This window comes from Centroberyx affinis, unplaced genomic scaffold (assembly GCF_046629955.1).
Source record: "Centroberyx affinis isolate AG114_WGS23_722 - 3 ecotype Tasmania unplaced genomic scaffold, CSIRO-AGI_Caff_v1 ptg000264l_1, whole genome shotgun sequence".
Taxonomy (NCBI): domain Eukaryota; kingdom Metazoa; phylum Chordata; class Actinopteri; order Beryciformes; family Berycidae; genus Centroberyx; species Centroberyx affinis.
The window spans coordinates 257,220-282,808 of NW_027278945.1; the positions used below are offsets into that span (position 1 = coordinate 257,220).

Genomic DNA, 25,589 nt, shown 5'->3' on the forward strand with positions numbered 1-25,589 from the left:
TGTGTTTGCCGAATGTTAAAACGGCTCCACTCGGCCTGTCCCGAGTTACAAAACATGCGCTCCCCAGCAGCCTCTGACCCGCCCCCGCGAAACCGAAACAGCAGATAGACGGATAGCGCAGAAAGCCTGGCTAGGAGCTGCCCTGGGAAGTCAAGGGTCCGCTGAAGTCAACGCGGAACAACGCCATTTCAACATTTCAACGCTATCCAAGGGAACTGCGCAGTACAACCACAGGTATACTATTTGCAACTGCTTTTACCTATACTGTATTTATTTCTTGTAAGAATAGCCATTCATTCCGGTCTTGGCGTAGCTAAGCTGCTCATCCAGGCCTGGGAACGGCCCTCAAGACTTGAACGGTAAAATGGGACGCCAGAGTGGGTCAGAGATTTCAGGAGAGAGGGAGGCTGGGTCACTAGCCAGGCGAGGCCCGTGGGGGGCTGGTCCCCACGCCTCCCGACTGGCGTTGTGTATGATTGAAAAACAAACTTATGTGATCCTACTAAATATCCGCTAGTCACTTTTATCGCGGACTACTTTGTCTGTATCCTGTGTAATAATTGGATCGCCCAGCAACTTGCAGATATGTTACCTAGCTAACGTAGTTGGCTAACGTTAACGTTAGCTCATTCACAGCAGCAGCTCAGTGAGCCGAACTTGAGCAGTGATCAGCCCTTTCCCATATGGGTTCGTGTCTGCTTATAGCACTACCAAAGCCACTGGGTTAGGCTTCGACTGTTAAAATTGACTATATTTCCTGCCTGATATGGTCGTGGAGTCAGTCAATCCAAAGCTGAGTGAGCCTTGCCGTCGACATGTGTGCCACTCCTTGCGTTTTCAAGGTTCATTTGATTCCTACATGTGTGACTTAGTAGCTAGCTTGCTAACGCTAACTAGTTAGATTTAGACGGTGCGGCTTTTCGTGTTTCGTGTTTGCTGGCGGTCTACCCAGAGCTCTAATTTATCTCGCTACAAGACTACCTGTCATTAGCACTGGTATCTTGGTTAACTTGTCTGCACAAGGCCGACGATTAGACATGACATTGCATGCTGGAACATTCAGTACTCAGCCTTACTGAACTGGCCTCATTGCGTGGCCAGCAAGTGGCTTGATGTACAAAACCCGATCTCAAAAAGACAAGCCAAGGTTTTGTATTCCTGATATCTAAATATGGATATGATTTTGTAAAACTACATTTGTGATTAAGGTGGTGACTAAGGTGTGGAGGAGGGGCTCATGTTGCCTCAGAGTTAGGTAAACTAACTCAGTGTTATGCTAAATGAAGTGATATAGCAAAATACAACCTTCAACTTTTCTGGTGATCACCTGGAACCCCTCCAAGGACCCGTGGAAGTCTCTAGACCCCACTTTGAGAAACTTTGGTGTAGAGGCTGTTTGGATATTCCTGAGCTTGTCTGTCTCCTGGCTGGGTGTCAGTACTACAGTTCCTGTTGGCATGTTTGACTCATTAAATTTTTCCCTTTGGTGTATCTACAGATAAGCTCTTATCTAGCTCGTCTTGGGTTTACTTTTAAACATGGACGATGACCTTCAATTTCCTGTTTATTTCTTTATCACAGCCTGACCAGGAAGAACAGTCCATTTCACTGGAATATTACCTGTGTGTTTAATATTATCTGCCATAACTACATGCCTTATCATTTATTATGGTACTTGCTGTTCAGTTTGAATAGTTAGCAGCATACTGATGAAGGGGAATTATCAACTTGTTACCCCTACAGCTTAATTATACATTATACAGTTCCTCTTACACCTGTGTCCTACCTAGTCCACAGTTTAACTGTCTGAAATTACTGAAGTTTCCTGGTTCAAAGATTGTGTCCGACATTTTTTATTGTCAATTGGAAGCTGTTAAGTTGTTATTGCCGGGGGATTGAGTTTTGTGGCTTTGTCAGTGTGGCTTTAGTAGCTTTTATTTTCTTATGTAAGTGAAGAATTGTGCTTGCAAGTCTTTTATTTCAGAGGTATGGCACAGAGTGGTGGCTAGGTTTCTTTTATATCTTATCACCCTCTGACTCCAGAGAGGTGCATTGTGGGATACAAAACTCACTCATCCTTGATGTATGGCCAGCTCTTGTCTACACTGTTATCTACACTATCCTATCAGTGTCTGTGTTGGTTACATTGATTTACATGTTGTAAATTGTACTTGTAGTAGAGTAGCTGTAAGCTAAAGATAAACTGCTTCTGTGTTTTGTGGGACCACAGGTGTGTTGCTCAGTAAATTGTTGTTATCCTAAAGAGGTAGACTGTGTGGAGAGTGCTGCATGGCCTGGTTTTCCAAGTCCTGTCTACTCTGCTTTTTGGGACTGATAGTTATCAGGAGTTCCCTCGATGTCTGTCCCTGCCAAAGCAGGAGCTCTGGCCAGCCAAGTGGCTAGATTCCGGGGAGCCAATGGCCCGAGAGGGCTTTGTCCTCCAGGCTCATTTTGATGCTGGGACATTGCTCTGCTGAACAAGGAAACTCATGCACCTTCCACTCTGAGGCATGGGGTTGAAAAAAAGTAAGCAGGCTTCAAGCTTTACACTACTTGCTCCACCCATCCTGTATACGCCAAGAAGCCCTCTTGCTTAAGTGTTGTTACTTCACAGCTTCAATTGTTCTGACCAGGGAGTTCCCTGAAAAATACAATAAATGTTATGTGAAAATGAATTGCCTCCTATGGTGGTGAAAGGGTTACCAATTGTGCTTCTTTCTAAACCTTGTTTGCCACTGTATCCATGCTGTGTATGTATACATAATACATAGTTTATTTGTGTCTTTGATCTTGTATTCTCAATGTAAAGACACCTGCAAAGTAGCCTAGCTGGTTCGTGTCCAGGTCTTGGACTAATCATTTCTCCCAGCCTCTTAGGACCTTTTTTGGTCTTTGCATGCCGCTCATTACGTGTTGTTTCATTACTGACATTTGGCTGGCCAATATAGATGACGCACCCTCTAATGAGGTCAGAGATAAAATTACTTTATACAACACAGACAAGCAGTAAATCTAATTTAACAAGAAAAATGTAACAACTCAAAATGGGAAAAATCTAGTTGTTGTTTTTTTTATAGTTATTTTATGGGGTCTTAACTTTGCTTAGATAGTGACAGACATTGTGGAACCTTAACACAAACACAGTTGTTCCTCTGTCACAATGGAAGCATATACGTATTTGTTATGAATTTGCCCCAATTCAACCTGCAGTCTTTTGAGAGGAATGCATGCTCTTTGACACAGATGCCTTACCAGGGCCTCTGAGGAATTGCAGTGGGGATTGAATGTATAAGGCAAACATTGTCCATCAACCATAAGAACAACACATCAAATGTAATTTGACTTTGTCAGAGCTCTTCAAAAATGTTACATAAAGTTCTTTTATACCCTGTTGAGAGGAAAAGGTTGGCGTTTGAAGAGGGGCTGTGTTTCTTAGAATAAGGAACAAGTAGGCAAAGTTGTGAGACCTATCACAGGCCTAGTTGATTTGTGTGTGTGTGTGTGTGTGTGTGTGTGTGTGTGTGTGTGTGTGTCAGGCAAGAAGTAATGAGAGCTGTCATAGGCGGTAGTGAAACGGAGTGGACCTTACACTGTAAGTCTGCCAGTCCTAAGGAAGCCCTGCAGCGGAAAGTTATTCTTAAATGTATTATCATGGGTAATCTGCTTAATCCAAATTACCTAAGAGGCCCGGTCTAGGAGAACTACACACAAAGCTGACTCCTATGCTATATTACTGCCACTAATCTTGGCTACAGAGCAGAAGCGTACAGCACTTCAGGTCACCCACTATCTGTGTCTCTATATTGTTGACAAACACAATGCTCAGTTGGTTTATTTTTGCAGTGAGCCCATAAGTGTGCACAAGATACTGTTGTGTGTGAGTTTGTAAGGCATACTATAGGCAAGGCACTCAGGTGTAGAATCTGCTCAGTCCTGGGTGCTACTAGAGCAGTAATATTTGAAAAGGTGTTTTGTTTTTCAACATATTTATTTAATCATGATTATTGGTACTAATGTGATGCTGATGGTATTGCCATTAGCTGTGCTTCCTACAAAGTCACACCGCCACCTTACCAATTATCACAGTAGAAATGCCCTCTGGGGCATTATTACATTTAATGAACAGATACCAACTCATCTGTATTAACTGGAAAAAAAATAATAATAATAAGAACAGAAAAAAGAGGACTAAGCAATATTGCGATCTAGCTCCATGCTTACCCCAAGAGTTAGCATAGTAGTTAATTGTATTTTTGATAAAGTATGGCTAGCTGTGCTTTTTGGAAGTTTTCAGCACAGTTGGAGCATGTCTTGACTAATCAAAAACTATGCATTACCTTGTATGCATATGCATGAATAATTGTGTTACTATGACAAGTGAGCATTCTTCATACAAGTAGCCTAGTCATTGTGCAAGCATTTCCTCTGTGTAATTTTTTGCCAAGAAATGACACATCACAAAAGACTGCCTGTGCTCATATTGTTCATTGTGGCTTGTGGTGAGCTATAAGGCATTTTATGTCTCAAATGATTATTTCGTCTCCATTGACTCCACCCCCAATTGATTCTTACCACATAGCCTTGAGGGGACTACACAGAGTCTCTAAGGATATCTTGGGCAGAGGCGAAACTGTCTCAGGGCCTCTTTACACCATAAACTGTCAGGGCCTGCGATGGAAGGAGAACCTTTTCTCCCTCAGCTCTAAGCAGGCAGGGGCCAAACTGCAGCTGCAGCAGACGTCAGTGGGTGACATTACACGTGGGTGTATTTTTGCCCCTTGCAAAGCCTTCCTGTTTTGAGTTTAGAATGTCATCATGTCATCCTTCAGAGGGTTGAAGGAGGGAAGTGACTACTGAGACAGTGAGCCAAACTGGGATTTCCTTTAGCCTAGTTGTCTCTTTACTGTGGTGACCTATTTTGTACTCTTTTTTTTTTTTTTTTTTGAAGCCATGAATGAAATCAGTGGCCTTAACTCGCCTGTATTAACTTTTTCTATGCAGCTTTTGCCAATCCATGTTGTCAGAGGAGGTATCTCCTTCTCTCTGCCCTGTGTAAAGAGGGTATTAGGCTGTGTAGCTGTGGAAGTGTTGTCTAATAGGATCATATCACTAAAAGAGGACGGGGAGAGTGAGAGGACATGCAGCCCTCCTGATGTACTAATCCTTTCTCCCTCTTTCATCTCACACTCAAACCAGTTCACACGCCATAGACTGGCTTCTGTGGCTGCTTGTAGTGGTTGACCTGTCAATTTATTATTCTGAGAGGAGCTCAATAGCATGCAGCAGGTGTACTGTAGGATTGGATATGAGTAGCAAGCTGGTATTTGGGTGGCACAGAGAAGTGGCTTGGTTTAAAAAAAAAAAAAAAGAAAAAAAAAAAAGAAAAATCTATTACCATAACGTCAAATGATGTATGAAGAATATGAGGTACATAGCATGATGTGAATTGTATCAGGTCTGCTTTTTAACCTTCCAAGTTGAATGTGTGGTGAGAAAGTGACCTAACCTCAACACAAATGTTTTGTGTTTTTTTGCCTCTTTTCTGCAGAATGGCGGTGGATATCTACGACTCTCAGTACCTGCTCATCCTGGCCCCCTCCCTGGTCATCGCCCTCATGTTCCTCTTCTTCTGGCTCTTCATGAAGGAGACCTCCTACGATGAGGTGCTGGCCAGGCAGAAACGCGACCTCAAGCTGCCACCATCTAAACCGGACACCCGCAAGAAGAATGAAAAGAAGAAGAGCAAGAAGAAGGAGAGTGCCAGCGTAGGAGGTGGTGGAGGTGGCGGGGGCGGAGGCGAGTCAGAAGAGGATCTGCGGGACTTTGATGTGGCTGATGCTGCCAGCAGCTCCACTCCAGAGCTAGAGGAGGAGCCTGCACCTATGGCTCCACCAACTCCTATTCCCCCTGTGCCTGTGGCAGTGTCAACAGAGGCTCCCACTGGTCTGAGGGAGAGGAAGAAGAAGGAGAAAAAGGCTGCCAAGGCTGCTGCTGCAGCAGCCACTCCCCCTCCTGAGGAGCCAGAAGTGAACGGCTCAAAGCCGGCCAGCCGCAAGGCAGAACCACCGCTGGCTGTGAGCAAACAGCCCAGCCCACCCTCTCCCCAGACTGACATCCAGGCCCAGACCCAGGCTCCTCTTCAGGCCCAGACACCTCCCCCGATCTCTGGGAAGAAGAAAGAGAAGAAGAAACAAAAAGCCGAGGCTGGTGAGTAGCCAAGAATGCAGTACAAAGCTCAAAGTGGGTGTGTCAAGCACACTTTGTTCCTAAATATGGAATTGGCTAACTAGCGCCTTCCTTCATTACTTCCTATACATCTGTCATTCTGAAGCAAATAAGGCTTTTAAAATTTCAGTGGACATTGCTAGATAAATGGGAGGGAAGGAGTTTGCCATAGTAGCTAGTAGCCACAACATCAAATTACCCCCACACAAGTAATGCCACACAGTCATGGGATATAGCCTAATGGCTGTAATACTGTATGAATATAATTTTTCAGCAATTTCAAGGTAGCATAGCCAAGATTGACAGTGCTCTCCCTTTGCCTGTCCCTGTCCAGTGGATGACCAGCAGCCAGAGGCTAAAGTAGAGCAGGCTCCAGCTCCAGTCAAGAAGGAGGCTCCCTTGATTGCTGAAACCAAAGCTGTGGATGGCGCTGCCCCAACTACTACCAGTGGCAAGAAAAAGAACCACTCTAAGAAGCAGAAGACTGAGCCTGGTAAGGATGATACCCTGACCCTGCATACTAAATTATATCTGAATTTCTTGGAATTAAACATATCAGGACAAATGATCAAGCTGGAGCCTGCCCCTGTCACCTTGTAATCAACCCATTTCTCTCAAATCCAGTAGATGAGTCCCATCTCCTGGCTGACTCCGCAGCTTCTTCCAACCACCAGGCAGCCCATAACGATGATGTGCCTTTCAAGGGCAGTGGCAAGAAACAGAAGAATGAGACCGACAAAGGTAAAAGAGAATATAAATCTGTTCTCACTCTTTTTATACCTTTTGGATCTTTTTTGCTTTCCCATATCCACTGTCCAGACATATAATATCTTGCTTGATTCCATCCCCTATCTGTGTTTTAACAGAGAACACTGAGGTGAAGCTGAAGGAGCTGCTGTCTGGTCTGGCTAGTCTTGCTCTGTCAGAGGCGGAGGCTGTCAGTGTGATGGCCCTCCTCCGTGAGAAGAGCCCTAATGCCCTGGACGCCTGGCACAAGGTGAGGGAGTAATGAGAATTAAGTCTGAATTCTGCGTATTTGAGGAGTAGTGGCGTTCAGTGCTATAACTGAATGCGTTTGGCAGGAGAACTGGTGTTTGTAGTTTTACTTCCTGTGTGTTTATTAATGTTATCTGTCTCACCACCAGTCTACAGCTAGAGCGGACCCAGCAGCCCAGGAAAGAGAGCGTCTCCTCACAACTCTGCAGGAGGAGGCTTCCATCGCCAAGGACAAAGTCAAGCAGCTCAGCCAGGTCTAGTTGTCCTGCCTATTGAATGAAATAATATGATTAATCTCCCCTAAATGCCTTACTCATCGTTCCCTTGGACTCCCTTGGTGTGATGCTTCATGTACCCTCTTGTCTCTGTGTTGCAGGAGCTTCAAGTTGAGAAGCAAAAGACAGGCCGGGCGGAGGGCATGATGAGAGAGCAGCGTGCAGCCATGGAGAAGGAGCTGGGGGGAATGCAGGCCAAAGCACAGGGCAGTTACCAGGAGCTTCAGACCATGCAGATAAAGGTGAGTGTTTAAGTGGGCCCTGTGTATGTATGGAAATCAATCTGATTGTTTCCAAGTCTTGAAAAATGGAATTACACAAAAAGTATGGGGGAGGGGGGTCTGGAAAAAGTATGGAATTTGAAAAATGGGGAGGAACCCTGTTTTAACTCCTAGTGGCATCTGTCTCAAGGCTACATGGGGAGGTGATGGAGTCTGAATCCCACTGTCTGTCATGTGTAGTTCCAGCAGGTGAGGGAGCAGCTGGAGAGCCAGATCACCCGTCTGCAGCAGGAGAACGGCATCCTGAGGGACGCAGTCAGCTCTGCCACCAACCAGATGGAGAGCAAGTCAGTAGTGCCTAGATAAAACCCTATAGCCCATGCTCTCCAGAGATTCAAAAATGTCCCTTGTCTGCTCAGCATACTGAAACACTAGTCACCCTATTCATGCTAAATTTCCAACTCATCTTCTGTGCCACTTACACATCACTTCCTCTCTTTATCCTTTTATTTCTCCTGCCATTGATGCTCATGTTATGGTTAGTAGAGTTCTGTAGTAGCTTGGTCGCCAGATATTATTATTGTTATTTTTATATTTTGAACACAGTGTAACCTTTGTTCTTGGAAGTCCCAGGAGATTGAGTTGTTCATATCACTGAAATTGATTAAAAGTTTGAATATAAATATGAAACATGCATAATTACTACAATTATGAATATTGATAATTAACCATTTCAAATGGCTCATTGTATCCCCATCAGTAGACCAGTTGGATCATAAATCTGACATTGGGATAAAAACAAAGCGCAACCTATAGTGTTGTTTGAGGTGTTGTTTAGTTGAATACCTTTTGGTATCTGTGTGCGTTGCTTGACAGGAATTCAGCCGAGCTGAACAAGCTGCGTTCTGAGTACGCCGGTCTGATGAAAGAACTGGCAGAGAACAACAGCAAGCTGCAGCAGGAGGAGCACCAGAGGAAGTCACTGGAGGTCAGCTACAAGCAGAACGTGTCCCAGCTGGAGGTACACTAATCCAGATGCACAATGGCATTTTACGTGTTTATTTATCCTGCGCTTCAGTAGGCTGACATGGAACAGAAATGATCTGAGATTAACAAAACTTGGACAGGCCAGACAGCCGTAAAACTAGTTAACAGGCGTGGCTCTCTTAACAGGGAAATGCGAGGGAGCGGGGGGTGGGGATGCAGTGGAAGTCCTGGGGAGGGGTGTGGGGGAATAGAACCTGGAAGTGGAGGATTGTGTGGAAGTGGAGGATTGTGTTAGCCCCGGAAGCTGGGATGTTTGAGGCTTTGTGCTGGGTACAAACAACACATTCCTGCTAGACACCCAGGTCAGCCTTTCCTGTCTTTTTATTGACCATAATCAAAGATGGGAATTTAACACGCTGCCTTACCGCAGATGAGTAGCCTTTTGAGTGTTGTGAATAGGAGAGAACCTGAGCAGATTAGTTTTTCATGCTGAAAACTGGTATTGATTGCACTTTGTTTCACAGATTTGTCAATGATAATGTGTATGACATGTCAGACCAAACCTGAGTTTAGAGTATCCATTCATTTATTTTGTCTGCCCCCAAGTTGCATTTCAGTTTTTCAAGAAGGAATAGGCTATAGGGTTAGTGTTAGTGGATTAGTGATGGAAAAAAATCAGAAACTCAAGTGACCTTTATCCAAATTTAAGTCTCATCACTGACCATAACAATACAGTAATGTCGATGGTGAGAGGGCAGCAGATTATGTGAGAAAAAAATGGTTGGATGTCTTTTGTGATCTTGTATAGCACACCTGGTACAGCATGGCCATAACACTGCCAAGATTAGGGGTTTGATTCCCTCTCTGGCCACCCATGCTAAAATTATAAGCACACATGGGACAATAAGATGTGTTGGATAAAAGTGTCGACCAAATTGCATATATCTCTGGATCAACAGGCTCAACTGCAGGATGCTAAGCGACGCTGGGAAGAGCTCCAGAATTACCTCCACAATGTCAACGCTGAGAGGGAGAAGCTTCAAGCTGCCAAACAAGGTGATAAAACCGATATCACCCTAGGAATGCCAAGATTTTTTTTTTTTAATTGTTACTCCTACAACATTAAAGTATAGGGACAGGTTACATTGAGCAAGTGAATGACTCTTGTGTGTGGGCGCAGAGCTCCAGAGCCAGCTGCTGGCAGTGGAGACAGAGATGAACAACAAGAACAAGGAGATCCAGACCCTCCACAGCAGCCTGACTGAAGCCATGGTCTCCAAGGAGCGGGTGGAGCAGAAGGTGATGCAGCTGCTCGAGGCGTCCAAACACAGTATGCCTGATGACTCGCTGCAGGCCCAGGTCCAGGTGAGACACCCCAGCCTCACATACACCATATAGAGTAGGAGTGGCCAATCGTGCCATGGAGTGCCAACAGTGTTTTCATTCAAACCACAAACAACACCAGATGATGTCACTGATTAGTTCCTCCTCTCAGGTGGAGGTATGCTAAGATGTGAAATTCTTGGTGTAGTCTTTGGTTGGAATGAGAACTTGCATGTTCTTGGCCCTCCATGGCACATGATTGCCTTTACATGAACTGGGGCCTCATTCACAAGGATTTTAAGTTTATGTTGTGTTCTTAAATCCTTTTTTATATTCCTTCACTCGTTAATAAAAGCAGCAATAGTGTCTAGCCATAGTTTCAGGAATATTCTCCTGCTACACATCAACAAATGAGATTCCAAATAGGATGTTATCATGGTCATCACAATGTGAACTAGGGTTGGGCGATAGGACGGATATATTGGCTATCGGCGATTGGCTGAGTCCATTGCCGGTTGATTTTTTTTTTGGGGCGATTTTTGTCATTTTATTTTGCTAATTTAATTGGTCTAATTTAATGGTAAATAATTAACCTGTAAAGCGCAATTCAAAGCGTGCGCGAATAGGAACTGGCAGTTGGAGTTGGGCCATATTATGCACGTTCTTGTTGCACTGATTTCTGACAAGTCTTTCACAAAACAGGGCAGTAAATGACAATTAAGCCGTCTTTAGTGGTTGCTGTCCGATCGATTGGTGCTGAAAAGCAACGTCAATTCATAAATCATATTTGAGAACTAGACCAAAAGCTGTATGTGCAGTTGTGCACCCTGATCATTTAATAGCATAATATGTTATCCCCACCTGTTTGTTCATTTGGAGGCTGCAAGCGGAGGCTCCGTCATCTGACACCATCGGACTCTTTTTCAAATAGTGTCGGACAGCTTTTCAATCTTTTGCCGGCACTACTCGTTTGCAAAGATGGCAAATTACTTCATTTAGGTCCTTCGGCTTCCCAGTTTCGTCCAGTTTAAAACCAAAATAATCCCAAATAGGGGATTTTGTATTCTTTTGGCAACAAGTTCTTCCATGATTGTTCGCTGAAGATGGCGTGTGGGGAGTGGGGGACTCTGCCCTGTGTGTGTGTGTGTGTGTGTGTGTGCGCACACACCTGCGCGAATATATCGGCAATCACCGGTTGATGGGCTGACGGTGGCTGGTTGGAAAATTTTAACATATCGCCCAACCCTAATGTGAAGGAGACCATTTTAATGTTCTATCTCGCAAATAACTGCATTGATTTATCCAAAGAAGCCCAAATATTCCTTGTTTCAACCAGTACAAGTAAAATGGAACTTTTTCCCTATATTGAATCACACTGTTTCATATTGCATCACATTGCACCGCATCATATTATTTTGAGACAGAGCAGAATCGAATAATATTGAATTGTTGCCTGCCTACAATGTATCTTAGGTGCACAGAACCATTGATTCTGTATTGAGATCCATAGCGACTCAGAAGGAGTTATACACACCTCTAGTATGCACTAATAAAGTCTGTTTTTGACAGGAACTCTTGAATGAAAACAAAGCCCTTCAGGTCCAGAGTGACACTCTGCAAGTCCAGAATGAGAGCCTGCAGGCCCAGATCTCTTCACAGGTATATGGGTCAACCTCAATTATCCGTGATTAATGAGCAGTGTTTGACTCCAATCTATATAGGGGTGAGTGGATGTGTTTGTGTGTGTATGTAGGCTAATGAGGTATTTCTTTCTTCCTCATTCAGGCCACCCATGTCTCCCACTTTGAGGAGCTGCAGAAACTGTAAGAATGACTTTCTATCTTTTGAACATACTGATTGTATCAATTGGTGATATTGTTCTCATGGCTATTTGGCTGGTGGCCATTTTAGTGTGCACTCCCAACTCTTCTTCTGTTGCGTTTAGGTTGGCGGAAAAGGAGTTGCAGAGGAAGAGTCTGGAGGACTCTCTAAATGCTGAGAGGAGCAGTGGGGCCAGTAGAGAAACTAACATGCAGGTATAGTGACAGCAGCACCCTGTTTACAGCTCCTCATACTAACACTGCATTGGTTCATTAGTCAGCAGGAATGTGTTGAACATGTGGAGGCCTCACACGGCACTGAGGGGAAATATTGATTGAAGGCCATGTACACCACCCTGTCAGAAAGAGGGCATTTTGCTACACATTTACAAATGTTTTAGGTTGGATTTGAAATGGCTCTAATTCTTTTCATGGTTTACAGACCTAGGAGAGAGTTGCCTTGCAGTGTCATTGTTCAGACTATTACACAGTCTGTCAGATCATGTATTCTCTTAGCATAATAGGCGTTGACTCTCTTTTCCTGCCTCTGTCTTCTCTCCTCCCCAGGCCATGCACAATGAGAACATGTCACTGAAGGCAAAGCTTCAGAATCTGCAGGCTCAGATTTCTGAACAGGTCAGCTGTGTAACTTGATTGTTTTTCTAAAACAAAAAGGCTTGTGTGTGTGTTCCTCTGTTTGACACACCCTCTCTTTTTTTCTGCCTTTGACTCTCCCCATGCAGAATGCCTCGCAGCTGGCTTTGGACCAGATCCAGAAGAGGTGTGTGAGAACAGAAAAATTCTTCAAGAAAATTCTGATTGCATTGGCTAGTTAGTGTTGTTGTACCTTCCCAATTATTCGGACCATAATATTGTATATGTCAATCACAGCAGGACCCTATTACAGCCCATTACCCACATTGGTTCCTTGAGTGCAATTACCACTCTCTTACCACAATTTCAAGAACTTATGCAATAAAGTGATGAGGCTGCCCTAATCACTGAGTCTCTGCCATGTCTCCTACTCACAGTGTCCAGGAGAGGGAGGAGAACATCAAGACAGTGGAGGACCTGCTGAAGACGGGGCTGATCGAGGTGGCCAACAAGGAGGAGGAGCTCAAGGTCTGTCTGTCTGTCTGCTCTTGGGCCGTATTCATAAAGCTTCCTAGTACCAAGAGTTGGTCCTTGTGGTGAAATTCTAAGAAAATTCTTAGAATTATAATGTTTTCTAAGAATTTCCCCTTAAAAATTTGATTAAATCTTAGCAAAGATGAAAGCTATTCATTAAGCACCTTAGCCCTTAAGAGAGCTCCTAAGGTGAAAAACTGTTAAGAGTAGGGAGGAGGACTTTTATAAAGCTTAGGATTTTCTTCAGCAGAAGACAAATGGCTGCAAAAGGTGGAGAGGCAGGATTATGCACTACAGATTAGATTGTGCAGGGATGATATTTTTGGTTTATCTTTATCTCATTAGAGATGCCACACTTCCTCACTAAGATAAAAGTTCTTGTCCATTCTTTGCTCAGAGTTGGTCTGAGAACTTTCCTAAATCACTCCTAAGCTGGGAGTCCTTGCTAGTAAATTTTAGGCTAAGTTAAGAGATATTTAAGAGTTAAGAGTATTGTCAGAATGTTTGTGAATACAGCCCCTTGGCTGCCCCTAGAACGGGGCAGCCAAGGGTAGTGAAGGCTCAAGAAACAACTCGAACAAACATGCACCGTCACGCATACGCATAATACCTGCACTTCACTGACATCAGCTTCCCTTAAGTGACACTGCAGTTCGCTGCCTGCCTTGTAATCACTATTCCTAATGGGCAAAAAGTCTAAGTAATTGCTTTCTCTGCTGCAGGCTGTAAGAGAAGAGAATGAGGCACTAAAACAAGAAATGGAGGCCTTAAAGCATCAGACAGCAGAACAGGTGAGTTAACTTAAAATCTGTAACGACTATAAAATGGAAGTACCATGTGTTTTCACTCTATTCTGTATTTATTGGTTTGTTTTTCTCTTTTCTTCCAATCACAGGCATCATCAGAGTCAATAGTGGAAGAATTGCAGAGCAAGTAAGTTCAAATTGGGTAATGTTGGGAACTAGGGATAAGCCTGGTACAAGGTAGTGGGTCTAATTCAACTAAACATCTGTGATGGGAGGTTCCCACTTGATACCCCAGTGACAGACCAGATTCACACAGTCAACACTGCAATATTTAGATTAGGTGGCTGGTGAATGTTGCCGCCTGTCTGTTGGGCCTGTAGATGTATGATTGATAAAATGAAGCTCATCCTATTAAAATTTGAGCAGTTTATTTGTTTTTTGCATTCTTTACTTTAGACAGTTGTGTGTGATGAACTCTTATGTCACTTGTGCTTTCTAGGATCCAAGAGAAGGATGTGAAGCTAAAATCAACAGAGGAGAGTCTACAGGCAGCACAAGACAGTAGTTCTGCCAGTGAGAAGACTATTGAGGTGTGGACTTACTGCTATTCATAGTATTCCCATGATGTCACGTGCATTTCCTACCAATATGGTGCTTTACCATATACACAGCTCATTGGCTGTAGCTGTCATTTGATTATAATCACCTGTTAATTTATTACAATCGCCTGTTATTTTCCTACCAAGATGGCTGTGAGGTTATTCATAGTATTCTGTTACATCACCAGTTTGTTGGTTTACTCTATATCCTTGAATCATTATGTTTGCAGATTTCAGGAGCCCAGAAAAGTCCTGTTGTTTTTTACTTACTGTACTATATGTTGTCTCACAGATTTGGTGCATTGTATTGTCCTAGTTTGAGCTCTGTCTGAAGCAGTTTGTTGTCTTGCAGGCTCTGGAGCAGCAGTTGGTTGCCCTGCAGGCAGAGACAGAGCAGCTGAGACAGAAGGAGACGCCAGAGGAGCAGACCAATGCTGCTGCCCATCTCCAAGAGCTCCAGGCTCAGTAAGTTGACCACACACATCACCGTGCACCTCTAGTCTCTCCGCATCGCCCTGACAAATCAGAGCCATAATCAGGACCTCTGGCCCACAGGCTTGCTGCTAAGGACCAGGAGATCCAATCACTGCAGGTTGAGCTGGAGACGAGGACTAAGGAGGTGTGCGAGAAGGTGGAGCAGCTACAGCAGCAGGTGAGGAAGGACCTCAAAATGAAATGAATCACTGATCAAAGTCTCAGATTCACCTTCCTAGTTCAGATTTAATTTTTTTTTCAACGTAGTTTTCAATGTACTTTTTTTTTCCCCCACCCCAAATAGCAGTCCCATACAGAAGTGCCAAGCCCGGAGCTGCTTACAGCGTGAGTGCTGCGTAATTTCATGACACAATATGCCACATTATAACTTTACCACATGTGGTGGGTGATGTTCATAATTTGCCCTGTTCTTGTCCCCCAGGTTGTCAGATAAGGAGAAGCAGGTATCTGATCTACAGGGTGAGCTGGCTGAGCTGAGGGACTCCCTGGAGCTTCACAGGAAGAAGAACAACGTAGGTTTCCTGCAACGCTGACCTGACCTGACCTATAATACCTGCAACTGCTCTGGTCTATCCCGAGAGACCCCGTCCCCCTTGTGTGGTCCCCCAACACACTCCTCTCACCGTGGAGTCGCACTCTGCATACATCCATATTCCTCGTTGACCACTGCTACCTAGCCTCACCAAGAAATAAGCTTCCTCAGCTAAGGTTGCGTTTGCAAGATGATTATACACATCAGCACAGATGTCTATTTTGATTTGGATTGCTTCAGCTGAGAGTTGCATAACGGGGTTCCAGCCTACTCTTGTTATGCTTGCCGTTGGCCATGACTCTGTATCAGCAAGCTTGTCTGTGCTTGTGGGTGATTCAGAGCATTAGTAACTCGCCTACCTTTTATTTTTGAGAGGGAGACATATTTTGTTCAGAAAGCATATTTATGTTGGCCATTTATTTGGAATTTTGTCTACATTATCTACATCTCTAGACAGTCTTTAACCTTTATTTTGAACAGTAAGTATTTATGAGAAAAGATTCTGTACAAATTTTGCATACTGTGCATGTGCCTTTTCATTCACAAGAGGTGGGTGATTGGGAATATTAAGGCTATTTGTTAATATGTATTTCTAGCAGAGAGGTGTAGTTGGCGACCCATCCAGTCTCTGACTAGAACATGCTAACCTGAGCTAGCACCTGCATCGGAGCACGGGTGAAGAGCAGAGTGCAGTGATTTAAATGAGAAATACTTTATGAGATTTCTCTGTCATCCCTAGCAGTCTGTATTTAAGGGTCACTGAATGATTTTCCCTGAGGCTGAACTGAAAGTAGTATTTCTCTGGAACTGACCAAAACAGGAGCTTCGGGAGAAAAACTGGAGTGCTATGGAGGCTCTGTCAGCCACCGAGTCCATGCTGCAGGGGAAACTCGGCAAGGCCGTCAAGGTTCGACACCCCACTTCCAGTCTGCTTCACTCTAGTTCCAATCTGATACATTCCCCCAAATGCTGTTGTTGCCATAATTGACCCAGTGAGATTTCTCTTGCACCATCATCCATAACAACGCTGCATACTCATTTACCTCATTTCTCTCCCCTTCCTTGTGTTGTTTGGCCTCAAGTTTAAATTGGCTGTGTGCTGAGCTGTTGAACTCTGCTACTCCCCTGAGGAGAATTTAACACCGCAACTTTACAATTACTGATTTCTTTAGTGGATATGTCTACTTAAAGCCCTGTAACATCAAAGATTTCTCCTTGCCCAAAGCTCGGATGCTGATGCTTGGAAATGAGTGTGCAGTGACCTAGAAATGATTTCACTAGATGTCATTAGACTGAGATTCATGGTGATCATTCTGCAGCTTCCTGTCCCTTGTTGTCATGTGACTCTCATTTCCAGCATGCGTTCCATTCTGCTTTGTGATGTCCATACTGTCAATATCACCCGTTAATCAGTCTACCAATAATTGTGTTTTATTCATTTTAATTTGAATGAAATTCAGTACTTTTTAAAGGAAATTTGATTGTGCAAACCTTTTAATGAACATGTAACATTGTCAGTATCAATTTCTCAATGCTCTGTACTCTATATACGCTAAGCAAAATCTATATTGCTATCTAGTTACAGGCCCATTAACTTAGACGTAGAGTAGGCTACCAGATAGCTGTACTATAAACAGTTGTGGTGACGTGTGTATTTTTGCCCCCTCCCCATATCCCCTGCAGCAGGGTAGGGTACATGCTGAACCATCAGCGCAGCAGCTGCTCTCAGCCATCTGAGTACAGTAGAAAGCACCTTCTCAGAGCTGAGCCAGGGAGTTCCTTGGCACCTGTTATGTACCGTCAGAAAAGTGCATACTGGTTGTATACAGCCCAACACTTGTCTCAGAGCTCCCTTCTGACACGGTGCGTTAATGTGAATAGCGGTGAATGTGCCAGCTGGCTAGTGCTTTGCAAGCATTCTCCCATCAGGCCTCAGAGCGACAGTACATGATGTTGGCCTATCGTGGGAGGACTGATCGCTACCATTTTACTTAAGAGAGTTTCAGCGTGCTTTGTGCAGTTTGTGAAAGCGGATCGGTGCGCTTTTAGGCTTTCTGAGGTGGTTCCAGGAGAACTGGAGCATGTGAGCTGCTCTGAATCCGAGGTCGGTAGCCCTTGGCTTACCTCAGGTGACTCATGGTGTAGGTGTGGCCTGTTGAGAGATGCTGAGGATGGTATATAGGGTATTTGGGAGTGAGAAAGCATTTATCCTAAAGCCCTAATGCTATTATTTAAGATTATGCTCTATTAATTATTCCTATCCCATTGATTGGAGTGGGTGACTTGATGATATCCAGTTTAAAATGGGATAATGGAGCGTAGAGAGAGGGAGAGCGAGATTCTGATCATGTCTGCTCAGATGACCACTGCACGTTGTCCTCGAATGACTGTGAACCATTCGTACAGTCAGTGTTCAATCTCCTCTCCTCTCTTTTTTTCCCCCTCTCTGCCCCCTCCCATCACCTCGCAGGAAAACCAGACGACACTGGAGTCGTCCCAGGCTGAGTGTCGAGATGTTCTGCACAGACTTCTGCCCCATGTGCCTCTACCCAATGAGCAGGTATGGCTAATATTGGGTTATCACCTTCAAGCAAATAGTACTTGAGTCTTATAAGCGATACCCTCATTACCCCTTCCCTCTGGTGCTGCTCTTGTCTCTGTTCCACTGATGTGTCTCTTCACCTTTCCTGTCTACCAGAACCATCAGGAGTGGCTGCACAGGTTTGAGACGGCAGTAGCACAGTCTGGTTCCACCCCTGCATCAGGGGACTCTGAGGTAATTAAAGTGGTAACTGAGCATCATTTTTCTGCTACTGAGATTTAGGGTGAAGGTAGCCTCACTTCCCAAGTTGGCTTTAGCCACAAATACTTTTCTCTTACCAGGGACTGGCCGAGAAGCTGAAGGAATCCGAGGAAACCCAAAGGATTCTGCAGAAAGACTGTGAGACGTACAAGAAGGTTTTGGCAGAGACGGTGAGATAAAGTTTTTGTGTTAAGTTCGTGGTGGGGTGGTGGAAATGTTTGTCTAACTAAGCTGTCATACCTGCCGTGTCCACAGGAGGGCATCCTACAGCGCCTCCAGAGCAGCGTGGAGCAGGAGGAGTCTCGCTGGAGGGTGAAGCTGGACGTATCGCAGGGAGAGCTGAAAGAGGTATTGCATTCAGGTTTAGCTGGAAACAACTCCCACACTGAATACCACATCACTGTAGTTATATATAACATTGCATCTTGTGCTCTTCTCATTGCATCATTCTTCTTTGTCCTATCCTAGATGAACCTGAAAGTCACAGCACTGGAGCAGGAGATTGAGAGACTAAGTGATGGAGCAGAGTTGGAAAACGTCAGTGTTCTTGAAACGCACTAATTACACTCGCATATCTTGACTTGATTTAGTATTATTATTATTATTATTAGTGGTAGTAGTAGTAGTATAGTTTTTTGTTTTCAACTGGAGCATGTGTTTGTCTCAGTAGTATGCATCTCTGAATCTCTGTTGTGTTCTGTAGTTGAGAAGAGACAAACAGCACTTGGAGTCTGAGTTGGAGAGGGCAGAGCGTGAGAGCGCCACCTATGTGACAGAAGTCAGAGAGGTGAGCAGAAACGGGACGTCCTCACTGTGTTACTCATGATCCTCAGTCATGTCATACTGTTCATCTTCCTATGGCATAGGGACAAGCTCTGTTGTGTGGGTGTCGGTTATATGTTTATGTGATGGTGTGTGTTTCTATGTTGGTAGTTATGACATGCTCTACATTGTTTAGTTGGGGCATATGCAGTTCACGCAACAAACATTGAATATTTCAGTGTTGTTGAATTGATAGAGTGCACAGGTTTCATATAGTCAGCTCTAGCATTAACTTGGGTATAACACTTACCAGGCTAACAGACCAGACTTTGCCTCTGGTAACTGACGGACTATCATATACACAACAGGATCATTCAGTATTAAGTGCTTTATCCATCGTCACATGGCTCTGCTGAATAGTGAGAGCATTCACTTTTTGTAGATGCCTTATGGCAAGATCAGAGCTAGACTAGCTGTTATCTCACTGCTTAAATGGCAATAATTGCTGTAGGCTATACGCACATCCTTAGTAGCCCGACTTAGTACCCCAGTCTCTCTGATTCATTTGAGTAGAGCTTTCCTGGACCCAGTCCCACAGACACCCATTAAACACATCATCTCAAACTTCATTTCAGCTCAAAGATCTGTTGACTGAATTGCAGAGCAAACTTGATGGCTCTTATACAGAGGCTGTCAGGCAGAATGAGGAGCTGAATTTGGTAAGCGTTGCTCATCCTCTAGCTAGAGCTCCTATTAAACCTATCCCTACTGCACCCAGCAATGTTTCTACACTGGCTGCCACAAGACAGGGTTCTCCATGTTCTACAGGATGGTGGGTCATCATCCACAACCTCAGTGACTGTGCTTACTCAACACAATGTGTTTTCTTTGCACCATTCAAGATATTCACTTGGCTTTCAGGAGCTGTGAATGTGAATTTGTAGACCGTATCAAGAATCAGAGGTTGTGAATGATGATCCACCTTTACACTTAGTGATACTTACAAGACTAACTGTTCCTGCTCTACACTGTCACTCTGGTTCAGTTCACTCTGCCATCATCACGCTTTCTAACAAATGGCTTGCTAGTCGACTTACTGCTGCTCCTGCAAAGGTCAAACATATGCTCCATGTTGCCCGCCATCTGGAATCATTTTACTCCACACCTTGAACTGCACACTATCATTCCATCTTCAGCCATCACCCAGACCTTGTCTGTCACCTGTCTGTCTGTCCCAGTGTCTTTGTCTTGCCATTTATATTGTCTGAATATTTTTCAGTGGTCTTCATGAAGTCTTAGCCATCAGTAGTTAATGCAGCATTATGTTTCTGAGTTCATGGTGTGTTAGAGTAAGGTTGACGTCACAAAGTCGTGCTTTGATGTTTAGTACCATGCTGTGCCACGCTAGTTGTCAAGCAAAACCAGTTTGTCCTTTTAATGTATGAAGTGTTGGCAGGAGGCTTTTGGTAAACGTTCTGGGTGTGCATGCAAATGCACAATTAAAGAAGGGATTCACAGGTGTCAGCAGGCAGTAGGAAGCTGTCATGTGCTTTAGAACTTGTGCTGAGTGTCTGTTTTGATTCCAGCTGAAAACCCAGCTCACTAAGACTCTGTCCAAGCTGGAGACGGAGGAGAGCGAGAGGCAAAAGGTGGCTGGTGACCTCTATAAGGTAAGACTGCTCACATGTACCCATCTCGGCGTAGCAGTGCCTCACATGTACAGGACATTGTTGATAATGGTGCCAGACTCACGCCAGTTTGTTTACAATCAACTGATGGTGTCCTTTCTGACCCTAAACCCAGGCCCAGCAGTCTCTTGATCTCATCCAGGAAGAGCTCTCCAAGGAGACGGGCAACGCTGATCTGATAGAGAATAGCAGTCTCTCGTCACAGACGGTAAGAGTCACGGGCAGTTTGGGGCTATATATATTTGCATGTATGGTATTTAGTTGGTAACATTTGGTGTTTTGAAATTGGGTCTAAACCAGCCATTCTTTCTCTCACAGGAGGAGATTGACAGGAAGGAGAAAATGACTGCAGGGCTGAACCAAACAGTCAGGGAACTGCAGCAGCTGCTACAAGCCGTCAACCGGCAACTCACCAAGGGACAGGAGGGGGTAAGGCCTTTGATGTGCTGTTTCTACCTTCAACAACATAACATTGTAGAACTGACAAAAATGTATTTGTATGTGCATCTTAGAGGGGAAAACGGTGAAGGGTCCTAATTTGTGCTTTCTTCCAGGAGGCTGACAAAGATTTGCCTGAAGTATAGGAGAGGAGGAGCAACCCCCACGCAGCCACCCCGACCTCACTACAGAGACCACCCCTGACCTTTGGTCTCACACTACCACCATCGCACCATGCTGTCACACCCAACCGCCCCCTCGTTTCCAACCTCCGTCACCTGTACTGTAGGCAGCCTCCAGCTGACTCTGGCTCAAGCTCTGGCAAAACACTCCCAGACTCCATGCTGGCCACCAAGAGAGCAGGCAGGGGCTACTGTTAATTCCAAACACTCCAGACACCGTACCAGATCTTACACTACTGCACTCCCACCACATTCCTCTTCTACAGCAGCATCGGCATTTTGTAAACATAAAATCAACATCCAGCATAATTCAGAGTGCGTGTGGCAACCATTCCTCTGTTTAGAACACCCGTATTTTTCAATGAAATCCTTTTGAATACAGCAGTAGTTTTTCTTGTTATTTCTTTGTCAAAAGGGCAGTGATATGGATTTTCCGACTTGACTAAACAAACTTTGGGTTTTCAGTCTTTTTTTTTTTTTTTTTCTTTCTTAACTTAAAGTTTAAGTATTGTTTAAATGTACCAGTTAGGACCTGCTGAACTACACTATGTTGTTGAACTGTTTGCCTCCTGACCAGAAAACTCTGTCACATCCTGTGCATCATTGTGCATTCATGAATTCATAGCTCCATGCATACCTTGGCTCAGTATTGGGTGGGAGCAGGGGGAAGAAAAAGGGGTCTCGGCATGTCAGAAGGGTCACTGTGTAACTGTAACCATGGAGATGCATGGATGTATGCGTGTCTATACTGCAGCTCCAAAGAGAGAGTCTGTGACCCTGGCTGTGGGAGGAGAAGGCCAGGTCAACAGTGTAGAGGTTTTTAATCCTACTGCAAACTACTCTAGGAATAAGCGTCCCATATCATCTGTAATCAACACTTGCTATATTGTTGCTAAGCTCATTAACACTGAAGATTTTGTTCTTTTTGTAACAGGTGACGTTAATAAAAGGGATGCTTGATAAATCTGCCCAGCGTCCTGTGTTGCTCCTATTACTGTTGTACTGCCTGCACTTCCTTCTCCCTGCCACCTTGGGGCGCCACTCTTCCACTGTATTTGAATTTTCACACTAATTTGTTTCTTAGCCTTTTTAAAAAAAAAAAAAAAAACCTGAATGCGCACAAGGAAATTACAGTGCTTCTATTTTTGTAGCATTTGTTGCCTGCAATTTGCTGCTAGGCAAAATATTCCTCATCTGACTTCCCTGTACAAAATAAACATGTTTGTCATGTAATGGTGTCATTGTAGGTAAGTGTGTTTTGTATGACTGAAGAGAAGCTGACACACTATAGAGCCTCAGTTATGGAACTTTTAGGGTGTGACCAGTTTCCCAGGATGGCAACATACAATCCCTCAGAACAGAGGGTTCTTTTTTCTCAGCTCTTGTGCAACAAATTTACCATCAGGAACGGTTGGTGAGAAAGGAAGTGAGTGTGCAACCAGTAACTGTAATAATAAAAAGCTCACCAAGGACAACTGCCCCCTCGGCTGTAATATGGGAAACATTCTCATACAGGCAGACTGTTAATGTTAAAGTGGCTCGTTCATACTGTCAAGTACTGAGTATGAAGGCATAGTGTAACCTTTTTATGTACATCAAGAGAAGAATAAAAGGGGTAAAGATTTACTGAAGTGTTAGGCCTCTCTGTGACTGTTTTCAGTACAGTTTCAGACTTACATTATGCAACATACTGATGTTTTTGCCAACTCCAGCTCTTATATTGAAAGAAGAAATACAGGTTCTATAATGACAGGATGGACTTGACATTAGGTATCGACATAAATCAGAAATCACCTTTTGCTCTGCACATCAGAGGGCCCACCCAATAACAACAGGACTTTTGTGCGGGCCGGGGGTCAGGTCAGGGGCGAGAGCAACATGGGATCAGCACATTCCTCACATTCTCCCACACTGTCATGCTGCAGTCAGCTGATTGGAGCGCTGGCTTTTACCTTCATGGAAACCTCGCGACAAAACGGACGTCACTGTATCTTCAACATACCGCTCATTAACCGGATCGCACAAGGCGTGCCTGTCACAGCCTGCTGCTGCAGGCTGTTGTGCTGCATGTACACAGTCCCATGTGAAGTAGTTGGTTCCCAATATACAGTCACGGGTTTAGATGTCTTGAACTGAACATTTGAAAACTATGAGGGTGATTTTCTCTCTGATGTTGTAAATTCATAGCTATACTCTCCCAAAAGAAGAAAAACATCTGATTTATTTTTGTACAATTCTGTTTTCCTGTGTAATGTGCCTCACAGTTCATGAGAAAACATTAAATGACACAAACTGACTCATTTGCTGGATATTACACTCATCAGAAAGCACTTTTATGGACATTTAACATTTATGGACAGTCTGATGACTTCCATGGAACTGTGAGTGTGAAGCGTTGGTAATGTCTGATGCAGTGGGGTGAGGAAGTTAATTGGGGCTTTGTCTTTCCTATGTCATCATGGCTCATACTGTTAGTCTGAATTGCGCAATCCAGCTTCTTGCATTGGGCCTCCGCTCCGCATGCCTCTTGCCTGGTAACATTCGACTCCGCCTCCTAAACATAGACTTGCACTCACACTACACCAGACCAACTTCAGCAAAGCAGCCCACTCCCTGCATCTGCTCTCCATCAGTGTGGTATGTGCTAGAGAGCCTTTGATCCCCCCCCACTCTACAGTTTGTATGCGTGTGTGTGTGTGTGCATGCAAGTGGGTGAGTCAGACAGAGGGAGAGAAAAGGTTGTAGTGCTCTTTTACACAGACAATGCCCAGTGGATGAAAGCAGGCGGAAAGAGACAGTGACACAAAAGAGCAGTAAATACTCATTATACCCAAGGCAGTGAGGCCGGCCTGGAGGCCTGTGAGTTAAAGGCATAAAGCAGCTTGATCCCTTGGCACAACTGCTGAAGAAGCTGAAGTTCACTCCTCTGTACTATTAATGGACAAGTATGTGCAGCTATGAACGGAACCAACAAATGCCACGGATTAATCTGAGTTGTATTACTTACAGATGGAAAGACAAGATTGCCACATCAGAAAAAACAAATACATCAAAGTTTTCTCTTTAGTGTTACAGGTATATTTTTTAATGTTGTATTAAATATGGACGGGGAGACGAGTGCCTTCACGGGCCCCAGTGACCCCCTACTACCTTTTGTTTTTGTGTCAAGTGTTATTGCACTTTGAAACTGAACACCAGTTCAAACAGAAGGCTGTAATAGCAGAGGCAATGGGACCGCTGAAGGGGCCTGAAGAAGTGAGGGCGCTTCCAGCCGTGCGGATTCTTGTGAAAACAAGACAGAGACAGTAAAGTGTTGATGAGGGTGCCAGACAAAAGTGTAGAAGTGGCACATTCATCAGAAAGGTGTGAGAACAACTGGACATGTGGGATATGGGAAGGGGTGACATTGGGGGGTTGTGGGGGTTAAGAAGTTCTTGACATCTTTACATTCTCACATAAGATGTAGACATTTGGTTGACTTCAGAGAGTCAGACTCTAACATTGACTCATACTAAAAAGAAGCAGTGAAGCAACACTCGGGCCTGATAGGATCGTTTCCATGCAGCCATATGGCAAGATGTAAATCAATTTGATGAGATGTTGCGGCAAAGAAATAAGCATGCAGGCCTGGAACCAAGTTTATCCAAATGAAATATGAAAATAAGAAGCTAAGATGATGATTGAGTGGAATTCTTGTATATTTTGTTCAAATGAGCAAGAGTAATGTGGAATTAAACCTTCCACGCATGCAGATAAATTAAAGCCTATTCATTAGGCTGTAAGCTAACATCAGTTAATTAATCACACGAATTAGCCTATTGCAAAAAGTAGGGTAGATCCCTAAAACCAATCAAAATGGTGACTATTGACTTCTCACCGTCCAAGTGGGGTTCGGGGACCTCCCGGGGACTACAAAGGCCCCCAGGGGGTCCCCAGCAAAATGAGCAAAAGTTTGATTTCACCATTATATCACTCTCTAGAAGTTATCTCAATGAAAGAGGGTACGCATAGGTTTCACTATACCGCCCCAACTACAGTAGGCCTATACAGTCAGTTGTATAATTTTATACTAAGTCCTATCTAGTGACAAAAACTAGCTGAGATGGGGCTCATTGAGCCATTTTTTTTTTTTCAAATAGGGGAGAGTGCTGTAATACTGGGGGTCCTTAGCATGAAAAGGTTTGGGAACTCCTGCTCTAACCAGATGTGGCAGACTGGAAACTTTGCTAACGTAGCCGGGGAAAAGTATGAGCCACGGTATGATCCCTTTAAGAATTCCCAGATTGTACTCTTTGTTTACATAATACAAGGTGCGATCCACGGACCATGCGAGGTGGTCGAAGAAGGGAAGTCTACTCTGAAAACGATC

At 44.2% G+C, this 25,589-nt stretch overlaps 1 protein-coding gene across 1 annotated transcript; it reads left to right on the forward strand.

The window, feature by feature from the left end:
* The first annotated feature begins 99 nt into the window (after window positions 1-99).
* Window positions 100-22,188, forward strand: ktn1 (kinectin 1). Its single transcript, XM_071546489.1, has 35 exons — window positions 100-234; window positions 5,549-6,207; window positions 6,560-6,718; window positions 6,850-6,966; window positions 7,092-7,222; window positions 7,371-7,475; window positions 7,598-7,738; window positions 7,958-8,064; window positions 8,594-8,738; window positions 9,664-9,760; window positions 9,885-10,069; window positions 11,597-11,686; window positions 11,813-11,850; window positions 11,973-12,063; window positions 12,415-12,483; window positions 12,591-12,628; window positions 12,879-12,969; window positions 13,698-13,766; window positions 13,871-13,908; window positions 14,221-14,311; window positions 14,673-14,785; window positions 14,876-14,972; window positions 15,099-15,139; window positions 15,237-15,327; window positions 17,818-17,907; window positions 18,046-18,123; window positions 18,231-18,320; window positions 18,406-18,498; window positions 18,619-18,687; window positions 18,854-18,937; window positions 19,548-19,631; window positions 20,499-20,582; window positions 20,716-20,808; window positions 20,919-21,029; window positions 21,155-22,188. Exons 2-35 carry the CDS (start codon window positions 5,550-5,552, stop codon window positions 21,182-21,184), a joined length of 3,708 nt encoding a protein of 1,235 aa, XP_071402590.1. The 5' UTR covers window positions 100-234; window position 5,549; the 3' UTR covers window positions 21,185-22,188.
* The last annotated feature ends 3,401 nt before the right edge of the window (window positions 22,189-25,589 follow it).

Excerpts from the sequence above, each read along its gene's own strand:
- ktn1 (XM_071546489.1), top strand. The coding sequence starts at position 5,550 with ATGGCGGTGGATATCTACGACTCTCAGTACCTGCTCATCCTGGCCCCC. Across the intron at positions 6,967-7,091 it reads GAAGAATGAGACCGACAAAG|AGAACACTGAGGTGAAGCTG; the intron begins GTAAAAGAGAAT and ends GTGTTTTAACAG. Across the intron at positions 18,321-18,405 it reads AGAAGGTTTTGGCAGAGACG|GAGGGCATCCTACAGCGCCT; the intron begins GTGAGATAAAGT and ends CCGTGTCCACAG.